This window comes from Dermacentor albipictus, chromosome 1 (genome assembly GCF_038994185.2).
Source record: "Dermacentor albipictus isolate Rhodes 1998 colony chromosome 1, USDA_Dalb.pri_finalv2, whole genome shotgun sequence".
In the NCBI taxonomy this organism is placed as follows: domain Eukaryota; kingdom Metazoa; phylum Arthropoda; class Arachnida; order Ixodida; family Ixodidae; genus Dermacentor; species Dermacentor albipictus.
In genome coordinates this window covers 78,321,007-78,338,896 of record NC_091821.1, presented here as the reverse complement: position 1 = coordinate 78,338,896, position 17,890 = coordinate 78,321,007, and the positions used below count along the sequence as shown (strand labels likewise).

At 48.7% G+C, this 17,890-nt stretch overlaps 1 protein-coding gene across 1 annotated transcript in view; it reads right to left on the bottom strand.

Moving 5' to 3' along the window:
* The window catches only part of LOC135915075 (nucleolin-like), an 82,252-nt gene that overhangs the window by 17,238 nt on the left and 47,124 nt on the right, over nucleotides 1-17,890 (bottom strand). The window contains exons 8-9 of the mRNA XM_065448056.1: nucleotides 4,132-4,377; nucleotides 2,698-2,807 (exon numbers count right to left, since the gene is read on the bottom strand). Of these exons, the coding sequence (XP_065304128.1) occupies nucleotides 2,698-2,807; nucleotides 4,132-4,377 (356 nt within the window). The remainder of the gene's footprint in view (nucleotides 1-2,697; nucleotides 2,808-4,131; nucleotides 4,378-17,890) is intronic.

Genomic DNA, 17,890 nt, shown 5'->3' with positions numbered 1-17,890 from the left:
GTTCGTATTAACGTTCAGTATTTAGCCAGCATTGGCAGGCAACCACTGTTGGAGGAAGCTATCCTCGGCCCATGGCATGACACTGCAATTTCAATGCATGCAACAAACGTATTGTTGAAGTTTCTGCAGGACACCAAGCTCGACGAGCAGCTCTAGCAAGACAACTGTCTCATGTACATAAGCACCCACCACTTCTCTTATCATCATCCATCCCAGTACTTTCACTCCCTTTCCCTCTTCCCCAGTGCAGAGTAGCAGACTAGAGCTCACTAGGTCAGGTCGACCTCTCTGTCTTTCCTATCAATAAATCCTATTCAAACGTTCAGTAATTGCCTTGATTCCTTTTCTCGGAAAGTCTGTTGGTTCACCTGGGGCTGGTACAGCTTTTCACAGAAACACACTTATTCCGGTCGGGAGTTCTCATTTTTTTTTTTCAATCAGTGCATTTAAAATATTTAATAATTTTTCTCCGACATGTATGTCTTCGATATATATGTCTATATACCCTTAGATTTACCTAGAAGTGCATTGGTAATCTGCATCACTTTGTGCCACACAGTCAATAAACCTGGTTTATTTCGGTATAATATTGCTTTCTTTGATCATTGTCCCTGATTGATATTCCATTAACAAGAAGAGAGCGTAAAATGACACAATATAAAATTTTCTTTCGTAACATCATATTGCAGATAGGCGGCTTCTGCGGCAAAAATTATGCGTTACCTTTAGAAAACAGTGCTAGAAATAGCAGTTCACCTGGTTAAAACTACAAATGGTGAAGGCTGACAAGAGCCACAGGCACACCAAAGCAAGTAAAACCATAAAAAATTTTAGTGCACAGACTTTCTGCGAGAAAAACTGGGTATCGCGCTCACTGGCAGACGACGCACTTGACAATGACAGCAAAATTGAAGACGTCATGTTGTATAACCCATGCGTCAAATAAGTATGCATAGCAAAAAGGTGTCAATATAAGTTTGCAGTTGAAATAAAGCACCATTATAAGACTGTATGCGTACAATCGGTCTCAACGCCTGAAATGAATTTATATTGAATATGCCATGAAGCGCGTCTCCACCCCAATCCAGCTCACTCGCAGCGCCCTCGCAATATTTTTCCACATGCAGCAGCTCAGCGGGAGAGCGCCGTTTGTCCCACTGAACTATTGTCCAGTACACTCTGGCGGGGGTGCTGGAAAAGGATGTGATGATCGCGATGTTGGTGCGACCTCACAATTCAGGCAAAACCTCCAAGATCAGCAGTTGCAGTTAAATATCAGAGGCGTAGAGTGGCGATCAAGACAAGGCCTCGGAGATTACCATATAGCGTGCAATCTTAGAGGCCATACTTGAGGTCGAGGTTGCCAGAAGAGATAATGGCGGCAGAGTTGGCGCACGCTACAACCGCAGATGGAATCCGCGGCTGTAGACATACGACTCTTGAAGACATACCAAGCCGTCTGAACGCACCCAACATTCTTAAGCAGATGCCCCATTTCATTCCTTACATCACTTTCAGCACTTCCATAAAAAAAAAAACCTAGAACCAAACTTGCCTCGGCTTTATTATTTGTAGGGTTCATAATGGTTTTGGTCAACAACAACAACATAAAGGGCACCTTTCAATTCTTCACGCCTGCACTTGTGGGCATGCAACAAATCGCAAGCGGCAACAATAGTTTACACTAATACGTTAGAAATGTAACCTATTCATACGCCGGCGCTTGTAACGCAGCTAAGATATTGGCCCACCCTTAGTGGAAACGTGCCGTATTAGGATAGCAGTGAAGACAAATGCCGCAGTTTCCGCAGCATGCCCGTCATGTGTTTCTATGTCACTGGCAGCTAAGCGTGCCCATCTCTGTTTCTGTCCCCTCAAAGTGGACATGGCTACGTTATTGTCCCAAACTTGCCAATATTACCGATATTATTCATTACTGATACAGAAGAAACTGTTTCAATGCGCATTATGTATTCACGAGAAGAAAAATAATCGCGTTCAACTTGCTCCGCCGGCCGTCATTTTTGCTTTGGTGTCCCGCACTGACAGCGGCAGCCGCCTGCTTGTCATCCCGCAGCCAATGTGGGATGAAAAAAGAAAATGTTTCTTTTCGTGGGAAATTTAACCCGCGAATTAATCGCAGCCCTGAATTCGCGTCAATTTTTTTTAGAAAAAGGTGCGATCATTATGCAAGTAAATACGGTAGATTCAAATCGAAGGCTTGCAGAAAACTAGCCCAGGATCCAACCTGTGGCATATCTGTGTTAATTGAAAAGTGCAAGCAAAACCACTTTTTTCCTTTTCCAAGAAGGAAGAGAGAGGAAGGAGGGAATGGCATGCATTTTATTTAAACTTGCTCTAAGCTTTTACCTTCTCAGGGATACACACGCACTTAAGTTACAAGGGTTTAACTTTAGACTTAGCACACCAAGCAGCAGCAAACTTTGAATAGCAAATATTGACAAGCAACAAACTATATTTAAAGTACATGAGCATTTTTGGATTTCACTGCCATCTCACACGGACAGCTCAGTAGACAGAACCTACTCTATATCTGTAACAGCAACACTTTTTCCTACATTGATGCTAACAGTGATGTAATCATGAACAGAGAGTCTTAATTATAGGCTGAAAGTATTGAACAACTGCATTCAGATTTCTGTCACACTATGTTCAGGTGCCCAAAGAAATGCTCACGCTTTAAGTGGTAGGAGAACTTGAGTGGATGCCCATCCATGTAATGGCATGCGTTGTTCTTGAGGGCAGCCAGCAATGCATCCTTGCTCTCAAAGGTCACCAAGGTGTAGCTGTGTCAGAAAGGGTTGTATTTTAGATGTCATCAAGAAATTGTCACAAAGAAGCTAAGCCATTTTATTGGAGAAAGCAGTTTGGCCAAATTCCAAACCAGCACACTCCAGCAGTGAGAGGTGCTTATGTTATGTGCTAAAACAAAACACAGACATTGCAAACATGTATAGCTAGTTGGCATAATCGGACCATACTCGGTAACAACCTCAAAATTCAGTAAAAGCTCCGTCCACAAAACTGCAGTGTGCTTGCTTTCTGGCTTCAGAGCTTAGTTTCAGAGGCTCCCTGATATTGAAAGAAGTTTGCCAATGCTGTGACGTTACAAAAATGAACAACTGTAATTATCTGGTGCACCTACATAAATTCGCCGAGTTGCACAGAGGCGTATTTGCCACTGCACTAGTAGGACGTCACTAACTATGTTTAGTAAAACTGAGCAGACTGGTGGGCTAGTTAGTACTCCATAACTTGAGGCAAACCGCAAAATAGCATGTAGTTCAACAGAAAGTTCTGTCTTCGTTCCCTTCTGTTGTCCTACGTGCTATTTTGGGCTTTGCCTCAAGTTAGCAAAACTGCTGTAGTCTTAACCATTCCATATAGAGCTCTATGCAGCCTGTGCATTGTTGCACCTGGATTTCATCTTGAGATAAAACAAGAGCAAGCGATAAGGCAAACGAACATCCGTCTCTTTAGACAAATCAAAATATCTCCTGCATTCTGTATTCACTCACATTTCTCGTAGCCAAAAGGAACTCATCTCTAATCAGGGCCTAAGAATATGCATGTTTAAAAAGATACAACACTGTTTGTTACAAGATTTGCCGAATATACTGTCTTACCACAACTACACTGCTTCAGATGAGGTTATGAGTGGCTAAATTGTGGGTCTATATTTTCCATATACAACTGGCCAGGCAGTAGTTATGGTACATCAATACTGCACTAGTTTTGCTAAAGTAGGGACTTCTCACAAACTTCGACATCTGCAATTCTTTAAAATTAACCCTGCAAATATTTGTATCAGTGATGCCCATGGTTGGTGCAGCGGCTGACAAAATGGTTTTTTTTCATGTGGCTCTAAGACTCTAGATTCTGTGTCTTTAGACACTCATGGTTTAGGTAGTAATTTATTAGAGTCCAACTTCACTTTGCAAAAGCCTGATGTGTACAATACCCACACCAACAACAGCAGAGTAACACAAATTATACAAGTGTCAAAAATATTCAAAAAACCATTGCCCATCCTGTGAAGCCAGGCTGCACTCACAGTCAACCTCATCCACCACTTCAAGTTTAGATGATAGCAACACTGTTTTCACTTACAAAGCCATGGTGGAAACGTTGGTGGCAGTGGGAAAGAGCCTGGCCACCCGATGCTGTGATAATCCTTGGGGCAGGCCATACACACAAAGCTCGTTCTGAACCTCTCGCCAGTTAGAAGGCAGGTCAGCACGTTTGGCCCCACGGTAGCCCACTCTCAGAGGATGGCCTCGCAGGCTGGCCTTTTGCAGGCGCTTGAAGTTGCGATCAGCATCCGCTTCATTTTTGAACTCCACAAAAGCAAATGACCTGTGTGACACAAGAGCACTTATGTCAGGCTCCGAAGCATGACTGGGTCAGTAGGAACTCCAAGAGGAGTAGCAAGATGGCAGATTAATGTTTTGTTCTCCTATACTAGTTCTTAGGGGTGTGCGAAAAGTAATTTTTAAGACTAAATCAAATACGAATAGCGCCAGATGCAAATCGAATATTGAATACCTTTTGAATAAACATTGGTAATATTCTCCATTAAAATAAAATTATGTTCATATCCTAGGATTCATAATGTTAGCAAGCTTGTGTGATAACATTGCACATTTATAAAGAGTTGTTTATCAAGGGTTCAAATGAAGCATTCGGAACAAATGGGCAGTTTGTTTGCATACCTAGCATTCTACCGAGGGGAAAGAATAGAAAAATAGCTGCAGCACAGGGAAATGAGGAAAAATAAATTAAAAAGTAACACTTCACTCACAAGCATACTACAGCTTCATCCATACAATGCAGACAATTTCGGCTCGCTATTGCCGTTGCTTCGATCTAGGATCTACACTTTGAGGCATGACCTTGTAGTTCACATCAGCGAGGCGGCGAAGAACCTTTTATGGGACAAAATACTGTCGTATTAGTTCTGAGAGTCTACGGTGGCGGACAGGTATCCACACCCACACATAGTCGCCGGGTTCATAGTGTATCTACCTTTGGCTACTATTGTACCGGCAGGCATTGGAGCTCTGATGGCTGCAGATGTGGTTTCATGCGAGCTCTCAAGCTTCCTCAGCTTTCTGGACGAAGTTATGAGCATCGTCACTTAGTGTGGTCCCAAAGGAAAACAACTCAAGTTCATCAAAAAAATTTTAACCGGTGATGTCACAATGAGGTAATAGCTCTCGGGTTTTGGGGCAAAATTGAAACAATGAAACTTTCAACTTCATTTCCTCATCTAATAATCAACCTACTACCATAAACTGAACAGAAAGACATACCCAGAATAAAAAGTCTGGCTCCCCGAGTGATGTTTAGCATGCTCTAATGCGCAACGTCTCACATATTGTGTCTGCTACTATAGCTGCTTGGATTAAAGTTACCACAATTTTGCTCCAGTTTTACGTTTGATTAGGCACACTAGCAGAGTTCAACTATTTGAAAATTATTTAAAAAGTATGCATACTTGTGAATACAGACAACTTTGAACACCAAATTAAAAAGGCATTATTTGATTCATCATTACAAATATACAAAAATTTTGCATCTCAAGTAGTTCAGTATGAAATACTAATTGCAACTAAAAGTAACTATAAGAGCATACTTCAGAAATAGTCTGATTTGGGCAGCTTCATATGTTCATACTGAAATATGGAGCCCCTTTTTGTCAATCGCACGAGTTACACAAGTATGGTACATTGGCATCCTATCCTTCATGTCACAAAAATGTGGCTTTATGCTAGGGACCTCAGTTGGTATGAGCCAATTACAATCTTGGGAATGCATGCGTCTCTAAATAGGTGAGTAAATAAATGTGTTTATTAAAGCTAAACAAATAAAAACAAAGAATTAGAAAATAAGCTTGCACATGGTCTGAGGGTCAAGGCTTTAAATTCATAAAGCTGGTTGCTCCTTTGCATTTCTCCAAATTGCAAATTCACGACCCATGTATGGCTGAAAATTCTGATGGAGTTAACTTCTTAAAAAAATTAAATTATGGGGTTTTACGTGCTAAAACCACTATCTGATTATGAGGACCGCCATATTGAAAGACTGAAAATTTGGACCACCTGGGATTCTTTAACGTGCACTTAAATCTAAGTACACAGGCGTTTTCGCATTTCGCCCCCATCGAAATGCGGCTGCTGTGGCTGGGATTCGATCCTGCGACCTTGTGCTTAGCAGCCCAACAAGTTAACTTCTTTTCGTAATGAATAAAGGGCTACAGAGCCTCTGTTTGTGTTTTCAATCAATGCCAAAAATCTTTTCTGTTCCTCAGCTGGAACTGCTCAAAGCTGCCAGGCTTTGAGCAGATTCGAATCTGTTTTCGAATCAGTATCAAACAGATTTGAATCTGTTTGATTTTCACAGTTCCTCACAATCTACAGAAAGATTTTTAGGGCTGTCATTTATTTAGCAAGCTCTTTTATTGGTTTTATTGGTGTGTACTTTATCCAAGAGGATGGGGTGTGTATTGGAGGCTCGTGTATTGCACCAGTTTTAAGCAAAACATTTTTTTTTAGCCCTATGTGACAAGCATATCGACATGTGCCTTCAAGGAATGAAAGTTTACAAAGTTATTGGATATGTTGATTATCTTGTTGTAGCAAAGCCAGTAGATCATCAACCAAGGGATAATGTGGTTAATGTTGTGCTAGACGTCTTTCATGCTTTTTCGAAGGGCCTTAATTTCACCCATGAATTGCCGGAAGATGACACCCTGCTGTTTCTTGATGTGTCTTACCACTTCATGACACCCATGCATGCAGGAGCTACATGCCATGGGTCAAAAGAATTTATGAAATTTGATTTGGCTCATTCAAGATTGATTAAAATAGAATTGCTCTCAACTGCATGAGAGCTGTTCTTGCAAAGTCTTGCAAGCACCTAATCGAACGGAGTTTGCAACATCCGGTGGACCGTCTTAAAAGTGTGCGCTATCATAAAGAACTTTTAGATTGTGTGGCAGAGGGTCTTCTGCAGGATGTCAAGAATGGTGGATTTGCACAAGGTGCACCGGACTGCCCATACCCATCCCATATATATAGGTCCTCCAACTGCCTCGAGATGACAGCAGCCAAATGTGGAGTCTCCGTAGTATTCTCCACCTCTCACAAGTTAGAAAGGATTTGCCTCGTCGTAAACAGGAGCAAGAGAAGCCTTGCCGGCTACAAGAATCACAAAACACACTTTGTAGCATGCAGGACAGGTGTTATGTAAAGGATACCGCTGTCCTGTGAGAGATACAACATTGGGCAGATAGAAAGGTGCATTAATGAAAGATTGCAAGATCTCCACACAGCATTTGACGCGAAGAATGCAGGGGGACATTTCAACGATCATGGTCACCGAGGCCTATGCTCTCCAGCATTCAGCGAGGTGTGTCTTTTACACACTTCTGCTGACCAAGACAAAAGGGGAAATCTTCAGAGACCTTCGCAACGAGTGCTGAAAGAAATGTATGCGGCACACCCTCAGTGGCACTGTCTATGAATGTGATTATCTCAACTGAGGCTTGGCACATGTTCTGTTTGCGTGTGTTCCTTGTCCAGTCTATTGCGCTGCCAAAATGTATGGAAGGCCTTATGACCAACTAGCCCATCTTTCTGCATTAATGATCAATGGAGCAGGTTCCAACCACCGGCAAAATAATGTAGCCACTACTTAGCTGAGTCATAATGTGCAACACTCCCATGTCAGGCACTTTTGCCAAACACGAGACAATACATTACCAGCAGAGGAAATTGGTGCTGGAGACTACAGGGTTTTCTACAGCAATAAAAAAGCTTTCCAGTACATAAGTAATATGAAGTTCAGGCATCCGACCTATGTAAAATTATGACTACAATGCTGCACTAAGTTTTGAACTCTTTCCATACCACAGGAAATGACAAAAATAAATGACAAAAATGACAAAAACTTTCCCAGAAATGTGGCGCACAGTGAAGCCATGTTTCCAGTACAAGTATTCAAGTAGGAAAAGATAAAGACAACGCACAGAATTGAAGAATAAACGCAATATTCACACTCCAAGGTATTTTTGCTCATGGTGACTATACTCGTCAGCACTTGTGGAACTCTTGTGGTTTACTTACCGATAAGAATTTGACTATGTCAGCTCTTTACTTTTGTTGCCTTAAACGGCCCTTCACCAGCTTTGGCAATTTTAAACAGACAAGTGCAGTGTATACAATGTGCGCCAATGATTGTATCTGTAATGCATTATGCCACTGCACACCACAAAGACAGTTGAAATTGCAAACCAAATGTTACATGCCCTTCTTCTTGACGAAGCCCCGCTCCCAGCCAGATAGTCGGGGTCAAACGCACAAGTTTGCCTATGTAATTCACATTGCTGAAACGTCACTCACCGTGACACATGACTTCCAGAATTATTCAGTGCTACAGCAGTTATTTGTTTGATCTGTCACTCTACTAGACGATACCAAGTTTACAAGAAATAATAAAACCTACAAACCAAATGTCTGCAAATCTGTTTTAATCTGTGCTGCAGTAAAAGGGACACATTTCTGTTTCATCTGCTTCCCACATCGTGCAGTCGCGCACACAGGATACGAAACTATCTTGAAACATGCGCACACTGATGGACCCATTTCAATGTAGTGTAAAAGCAATCAGACAACAACGCTGGTGTTCTCATGCACAGTTTGCATGTGACCGGAAGTGCACAGAGCAGCAAATACGAAGGAAAAAACAAGGTGAGGCCTGAGATGCATATGTGATGCTATCCTCTGGCTCCAATATGGGAGAATGCAGGAAAGAAATTTCACTTGTAAAGGCTAGACGGGTCAAGTGGAGAGAGCCTCTATGTTGGCAGTGATGTTCACCTCTTCAAATCATGGGTGTTGCGGCACTTCAAATATTTACATCTCTGCTAGACTTCATCACCAGTCTAGTTGTGTCCACTGCAGGAAGAAGGCTTTTCCCAGTGATTCCCAATTACCCCTGTCTTGCACTAGCCGATTCCAACTTGTGCCTGCAAATTGGATAATTTCATCACCCAACCTAATTTTTCTGCTTTCCTCAACTGCGCTTCCCTTCCCTTGGCACCCATTAGGTACTCTTGCCCTCTGCATTACATGGCCTGCCCAGCCCCATTTTTTCTCTTATGAAGAAGCTTTAGCTTTACAAGGGTATTGCAATGGTTCTACTCACATAATAGTTGTTTGTTTGAGAACCATGTATAATACATCAATCTTGTCCGGTTTAGACGCTCCATTAGGTGCAACTGACAGAATTGTGATATCATTTTTCATTACCGAGTCAGAGTTGTGAACTTGATAATTTCCTGAAAATTTGCAATCTTTGCCAATTTTTATCAAAAAATTGGCGACCTAAATTGAGAATGTGCAACCAACAGTCACTATATTTTAACTTTTTCTTTTAACCCTTTCAGAGTCAATGACGTAAATATACGGCGCCGCGAACAAGTCCAAAATGGTTGATGCCGTATATTTATGGCGCCGTCTGTACTTTTAAAAAGCGTGCTAATTTCCTAATTTTTTCTTTCCTGGCGTGTGCTGCCACTATGCGGGAATACAGGGAATTTTTTTCTCGCACCTCCCTCTCTCAGTTTTCGTTGCATGGTTTGTTTTAGAGCTAGTTTGCTCCAGTGTGTCTATATACTACCGCTCGCGTATTGGTACGCACGCGCACGGGCGGCGGTTTGGGATTTGTTCCGCGAGCGGTTTCCGCTTCTTGCACTCGCAAAACTGGTGGCTATCTCATTACTAATCGCTCAAAGGGCGGCCGCCTGTTTCTCGCTCGTTTAGCGCCTACAGGGGTGAGCATAGGAAGAATGCCGCCGTGCATGCGTTTTCTTTTCTTTTTTTGGGGGGAGATTCGCGATATCCAATTGCCTCTGGTTGGCAATAAGATGAAGATTAGCGGAAGTTTGTCACACCTATTGCTTTTTTGACGGGCACACAACCACAAAGTCTTCTTGGATGCGCTCACCTATGCAGTTCGATTAGGCTATGAACGTAAATATTAGTGTAAGAGCAGGAACATTTGAAATTTGCAAAATATTCTCATCTGCGCATATTCTAAGCCTTGAACTCTAACAACACACAAAATTTTTAATTCTTATAAGTTTATTTCCTTTTTTTATTGCTGTTATTCATGAATAAAGAGTACATATATACCAATGCAAAATATTTTCTCCTCACTTTATGGTCACCCTAGAAAAATTACAGTAATTTTTTTTCGAAATAGGTCCCTCGGAAGAATTGGAATCTGCAATAAAAAAATAGACCCTGAAAGGTTTAAATACAACAAAACTTGTCAAACTTGATGTAGTGGTTGCCTCTTCAATGTGACCTAGAATACTGGCTATTCCCGTTTTCTCTGATCCACATCACTCTCTTCCTGTCTCTTAAAAGGGCACTCTGTGCATGTAGAGGCAAGTAGGAGATGCCCGGAACTCCGATATCATGGCTAATGTACGAACGAGAATACAAGCACGCGGGTAAAACAGTTCTTGATTGCAGTGTGTGTACGATACGCATTCCTTTTTAACGCGTAAGCATTCTTTGACCCCAGCTCTGTCATGCGAAAAGTCAAGCTAAAAGTTGTGGGGTCTTCGGGTCTCACAGGAGTACCGACCACCGCGGGTTCGAGCTTAGCGAGCCACAGGGCCGCGTCAGCCGTCAGCCTCTAGCGCCGCTGCGCGCGAGCTCAGGCCACAAGGGGCTACCGAGCGACGCACGCAAAAACACAGTATTGCCCTAAAGTGAAGGAAACCGTTTATTGTTTCCAACGGCACCCAACACTGCACAAACGCCCGGTCCCGGGACGGCGGGGAACCAAAGGGGTCCCGCACCAAGGGCGAAAAATACAGGTAAGGGCGCCTGTAGCACGTCGCTGCGAGAGCACAGGCTCAAGCTGGGACGCGCCGCTAGGAAAAGTCCCGGCGGCTATGCTACTTGCTCTGGCGATAACCAATGGGCCAAATCGCGAGAGCTCGGGCAATCTCCTTCGGCTTGGGCCTTCGATGAGTGCGGCTCGGCGTGGTACGACCTCGCGCGAGCACTAGGCACCCGTTCTTAGGCTTAGCGTCGGGATAGGAAACAACACGAGGTACGCGCTCCCCGCACGGGCAAAGGCGCCGTGCGTGAGCTCAATCCTAGTCACAAAGGTGTCGGCGGATGAGAGAGAGCATCGTACGTACCGGGTGCTGTCCCAAAGGAGAAGAGAGCCCCTACCGTCACGGCAGTAGCCACGAGGGGCCACTCCCGTGACGTCACTAGCTCCGCCCTCACCCACGAACCATGGCGAGTGGAGCGCCACCGCTAAAACTGGTTCGGAGCAAGAACGGCATGGCTTAGGATTACAGACATGGGTGAAATTCGCCAGCGCAATGGCGCATCGAATCCCCCAAATCCCCACATCCTCCTCTCCTTAATTGCCCCCCTACCAGTCTGGCGAAGAAGCTGGTAGGGGCTAATGCACCAAAGACAACTGAGCCTTTCATGCACTAGCTAATTGCTACCTCAGCCCAGCAAGCACTATGCGTACAAAAAAAAAACATACATACAATGATAACGGAAAAATAATAATAAAAAATAATAATACACTCTAAAATACAAGAAAATGAGGCCGCGAAGGGGGGGAAGAAATCTTAACAAAAGAGTCTGCTGCTAGCGCGGGACAATGTCCGGGGGTGCGAAGAGAACGCGGCGCGTAAAGTTCTGTGGCCAGGACGGTGGCCGAAGTCGCAGGAGTTGCGAGCGTAGGCTTGATAGCAGGCCAGGTAACGCAGGAACGGGCTCACCGTTGTTCCGTCGGAGTTGCCGGTGAGCCCGAATGAGTGTCGCTTTCGTGGTGGTGGTGGTCCCGAACTCCAGGTGGACGGGGCAGGACACTGCCAGGTCAGCTGGCCACGCCGCCGTACGCAGGATGGATGGGCAGCCACAGCGGCGGCTGCAGGGCGTTCGCACGGCGTCGGCGACTGCAGAGCCGAGCTCCTGGCGTGATGTCATAGGGTCCCGTCCACCAACGGTATCCGCGGCGATCCGATGGAGTTGGCGCGGCTGCTTCAGCTTGCTTCAATGAGCAACAGCCCCCACGCACGCACGCACACACACACGCGCACACTCCTCGTGGCACCGCGCTCCTCGCCGTCCGCCATGCCGCCCGTTGGCCACAACGCGCCGCGCCGATCCAGGCGCGAAGCGTCCCTCTCTCCCGCACCAACGAGTCAAGGGGACCACTGTCACCCCCCCGCGCTGCACGACACGCCAGTCACAGACCCCCCTCTTGGCAAAAAAACGAAAACGAGAAGAAAAAAAAGCACCCACAGAAGAAAACAAGAACGGTCAAAATCTATGTACAAGTAACAAAAATGAACTATACAACTGTACACTTAAGACATTAAAACAATAATTACACTCAGCATGCGTACCCAAAAATAAAAAAAAAATGCACACTGCACAACACACTGTCAACAAGGCTAGAGCTGGGCTGGGGCCAGCTTCTTTTCGTGCACTGGCCGCAAAGAAGCTAACCCACTGAGGCTAAGCAATGTTACTGAGGGCCTTCGGTGGCGGAAAAAGTCCGCCGTCAGGCGCGATATCACACAGGTGACCGTCTCCTCAGGTTTTACCGGTGCGTGGTCCGAATGCGGTCCTTCGCCCCGGGTGTGCCCTGTTGCTTGCGGGTGGTGCCACTGGGCACCGGCGCGAGCTCGTCGGACCGCGACGCAAAGGCTTTCAGGTCGGCGATATGGGCACGGCTGAGTTTTCCCGAAGGGGAATCCTTCAGCAAGTACGCGAGCGGAGACCAAACTTTCTCTACTCGGTACGGACCAAGCCACTTAGGAGCGAGCGAGGCTGAGAACCCCTTGCTCGCGTCGCTAAGAGCGTGGTTGCGCTTCAGGACTAAATCACCTACCTTAAATGAAAGATAGCGATGTTTCCGGTCGTATTGAGCCTTCTGCTGGGCCCTGGCCGAAGTCAAACTCTGCCTTGCTCTACAGAGAGCCCGACAAAGCCTGTCCCGAAGTGCTGAAGCATACGCAGAACAGTCTGCCGGCGCCTCCTCATCCCCGAGCTGACATTGAATGACACTGGTCACCGGATTTGCCAGCTCCCTTCCAAAATTGAGGAAAGCGGGAGAGAAACCAGTCGAGCGATTCTCGGCGGTTCGGATTGCGAACGCGAGCTCACTCAAGTGGTCTGCCCAATCCTTTTGACTCACGGCAAAGGCCGCCAACATTGGTTTGAGGGTTCTATTGACCCTCTCCGTCAAATTGGACTGGGGATGGTAGGGTGACGTGGTGGAGTGATTAATTCCCAGGGAACGGCACGTAGCACCAAACACCCGAGCGGTGAAATACGACGCGTTGTCCGTAATTAGTCTTTTCGGAAAGCCGAACCGACAAAAAACTTCCTGTAGCCTCTCCAGCACCGCTCGCGCGGTCACTTTTCGAAGCGGAAACAACTCCACCCACTTCGAAAAATGATCGACAACTACCATCAGGTGTGTGAACCCCTGCTTACTCCTGGGGAAAGGCCCCATAAGATCGCAGGTGGCCACTTGCCACGGACGCTCACTGTCAATTGGTTTCATCAATCCGGGCGGCTTGCCACCCCTTGATTTCACCGTTTGACAGACATGGAGGAAACGGCAATAGCGAAAAATGTCACGCTTTATGCCAGGCCAGGTCACAGTTTGGCTTAGTTTCGCAAAAACTTTGGAGCCACTCAAATGACCGGCCAAGGGTTCGTCATGAGATGATCGCAACAGTGCGCTTCTCAGACTCTTGGGGATAACCACCTTAAACGGGTCCACAGCCTCGTCATCGGTGGCTATGTATTTCAGCAGGAGCCCATCGTGATCCAGCAAATATGAATCCGCGGGGGACCCAGCGACACACGCTGGTTCCGGCCCCCCTGCGCCCGCCGCACTACCAGCAGCGTCTCGGCGCTCCGTCTCCCTGAGACCGTCGCTCACTCCGCGACAAAACGAATCAATTTGCTGGGCCTTCAGTAACTCTTGCCTGCTGAATGCGATTCCAATTCTCCCAAAGGGGAGTCTGGTCTCGTCCCCACTCAGGACTGCAGCCAACGGCGTTGTAGGTTCGCTTTCGAGAAGCTCCCCCGCTCGCTCGTTTTGCGGCGCGCTGCTTGCCTGGAGAGCGGAATGACAGGTTTGCCCGCTTGCGGACTCGCCTCTCTCTGCGCTCGTTTCGCCCCCGACGCTTGCTGGCGCAAAGGCACCGGCAGTGGCTGTAACACCTGGAGGAATGCTCTTGGTGCACAATGGGGCACGGGATAGCGCGTCAGCTACCACGTTGGTGCAACCGGGCGAGCGCACAGCTCGAGGGCCTGCCCCCGAACTCTGCGCGCGACGCGGTTCGTGCCGTGCCTCTCGTTCCCAAAGGGGAGTAGCAGCAGGCGAGCGCACAGCTCGAGGGCTTGCCCCCGAACTCGGCGCGCGGCACGTTTCCGACGCCCCATCTGCACAGGCAAGATCGGACGCCGGCGGGCTGATGAACGGCTTTAGCAACGTGAACGGTCCGTCGCGATAGCCGCCATTCGCAATGTCCACAACGATTCCTGTTTTAAGGAGAAAGTCCCTTCCGAGGATCACAGGAACACTGAGCCCGGGGAGATGAACGAAACGCGTGCGTCTCATTCGCTCTCCCCACCTGACTGTCAGCCTTGCGGCGCCCGCCGAATGGGCCACGCCTTTCGCAAGATTGAATGTCGTTCGGCAATCCCGCAAGCGCACTGAGTGCTTCTGCAAGTGGGATAACACCTGTTCGCCGAACAACGAAGCGCTTGCGCCCGTGTCCAGCAGCGCAGGAAATTCGCGGCCGACAATGGTCACCGGAATGAAGGGCGCGTGCGCCCCAGCAACACAACCTGCTCGATACGCCGAGGGGACAAGCAAGGTTTCGGTCACTCGTGCCTTCACGAGCGACCCGCGCTCCCGTTTCCCGACCTCGCAGGAGGCCTGGGCGCGGTGCAGTCCCTTGCTATGTGCCCGCGTTGTTGGCAGCGAAAACAGCGCACTCCTTCTCGGTACCTTTCCCGAGGCGGAGCGGCCTCAGCTCCCTGCCGGGGTCGACTCGCTGCTTGACCAAAGGGCCAGTTGTCACGAGCGTCCGCATCTGCGATGCGTTGGGTCGAAGTGCGTCCCTGCGCATGCATTTCGGGCGGTGGTGCAGCACAGGCTGCCCGCCTCCCGTACGTGTAGGGATCTAGAGCGCGCGCGCTCAGCTCCCAAACACACCCGCTTGTAGCCGCAAAGGCAGCTTGGCCGGGTTGTTGCCGTTGGGGGAGGGGCACAGGCCCTCCCCACGCGCAGCTTGGCTCAAGGGCCTCGCTGGCGGGCGGCGGTGGGCGATAGGCTCGCGCGGCGAGAATGTCGCCTTGAATGCGCTTTGCCTCGGCGGCCAATTCTTCCAGATCTCGGAAGCGGCCGCCGCGCAGGTACGCTGAAAAGGTTGGATGTGCCTGCCTGATCACCCGTTCGACGCGTTCCTCGTTCGAAGCATTGGGCTCGGCGATTAAGAACAGGTCTTGCATCGCGCGTACGTACTCCTGAAGCGACTCGTCAGGAGCTTGTGTACGTAGCTCAAGCTCTCGCCGCATCCTACTCTGGTAGTCAGCGGGTAGGAATTCGCGCAGGAATGCCACGCGGAACTCCTCGAGGGTTGTTGCACGGTATCCGGAAAGCCGGTACCACCTAGCCGCCGTGTCAGTAAGTGCTACGGGAACGACGCGTTCCAGCACCTCCTGATCCTCCAAACGATTTGCCATCTGGTAGCGCACCATTGAGTCACAATAATCCCTGGCACTGAGCAGGTCACCGTATCCGCTGTAAGTCGGGACTGCCAACCGTACAGCGGGGTGCGCGCATTTCGGTACAGCCGAAAGCGTCTTAACTGCCCCCGAGAGTGACTGAATCATTTCAGCGGCGTTTTGCAACAGCGTCTGTGCGCCTGCTCCAAAGGGAACCGTTGGCGCGTTAGCGGCGTCGTCGAGCAAGGGTGAACAGTCCTCCAGCTCGATCAGCGGCGCGGTTTCCACAGGGATACCGGCCGCTGCGCCGCCAGCCCCAGAGCAAAACAGGCTCCTAGCGGGGTGCGCCTGCTGTCGTTCACAGCCGCCACTTGAGGCAGCTATACGTGAATTGCTTAGGCCGCTTGCAGCCAGCGTCGACAAAACAGGTGCGCGCTCGAAGGTTGCGCCACTGGGCACAACCGAATGTACTCCAAAGGGAGACGAATGAGCGAAATTCGTGGCTGCAGCATTGTAATCCCCACAGGGGGCCGTGGCAGACCACTGGTTTTGGCTGCTCATTTGAGGAGCAGCCAGCGGGGAAACGTCGGAGAGGGCTAAGGCCCCGTTTCCGTGCCGCGCTCCGTCAACTCCACAGGGAGCCGATCGAGAGCGCTGCGACATCGCACTGCCTTGCATTCCGAAGGGAGTTGTGGCAGACGAATGTGCTGGTGTGCACTGTTCGGGGAGGGCTCTGGCCCCGTTCCCAAACAACGCTACTGCTCCAATGGGAGCTGGTACGTAGCGCCTCGTGTTGTCGTCCCCACAGGGAGCTGCGACAGGTGAGGGTGCATAAGTTCGCTGCTCAAGGGGAGCACTGGCCCCGTTATCGAGCAACGTGGCGTCTGCTCGCGGTAACAAAGGGCAAAAGTCCCCTAACAAATGACAAAGGTCACTCGGCCTAGCAGACATAACGCGGCAAGTATAATATGCAAAGGCGTACTAACTCGGCTAAGCACAGACAAAGGCTTAATGAGCCTTTGAATCCGCGTTGGGCGCCAGTGTGGGGTCTTCGGGTCTCACAGGAGTACCGACCACCGCGGGTTCGAGCTTAGCGAGCCACAGGGCCGCGTCAGCCGTCAGCCTCTAGCGCCGCTGCGCGCGAGCTCAGGCCACAAGGGGCTACCGAGCGACGCACGCAAAAACACAGTATTGCCCTAAAATGAAGGAAACCGTTTATTGTTTCCAACGGCACCCAACACTGCACAAACGCCCGGTCCCGGGACGGCGGGGAACCAAAGGGGTCCCGCACCAAGGGCGAAAAATACAGCTAGGGGCGCCTGTAGCACGTCGCTGCGAGAGCACAGGCTCAAGCTGGGACGCGCCGCTAGGAAAAGTCCCGGCGGCTATGCTACTCGCTCTGGCGATAACCAATGGGCCAACTCGCGAGAGCTCGGGCAATCTCCTTCGGCTTGGGCCTTCGATGAGTGCGGCTCGGCGTGGTACGACCTCGCGCGAGCACTAGGCACCCGTTCTTAGGCTTAGCGTCGGGATAGGAAACAACACGAGGTACGCGCTCCCCGCACGGGCAAAGGCGCCGTGCGTGAGCTCAATCCTAGTCACAAAGGTGTCGGCGGACGAGAGAGAGCATCGTACGTACCGGGCGCTGTCCCAAAGGAGAAGAGAGCCCCTACCGTCACGGCAGTAGCCACGAGGGGCCACTCCCGTGACGTCACTAGCTCCGCCCTCACCCACGAACCATGGCGAGTGGAGCGCCACCGCTAAAACTGGTTCGGAGCAAGAACGGCATGGCTTAGGATTACAGACATGGGTGAAATTCGCCAGCGCAATGGCGCATCGAATCCCCCAAATCCCCACAAAGTGTAATGCCTTGTATACGCACAAAAATGTGTAATTTGCGAAGACATTTCTTCGTTATAATTGTGCCAATGTAGAAGGCTGGTAGCTTTATAAGCGATGAACTATTTACACGAACAAAAATTCACCTACGAAACACTTTTCAAGCCACCAGTTTTCAGTCGCAGGTTGCGTAGATTGACAGTTGGAAAAATAAATGTAGCAAGAACGGC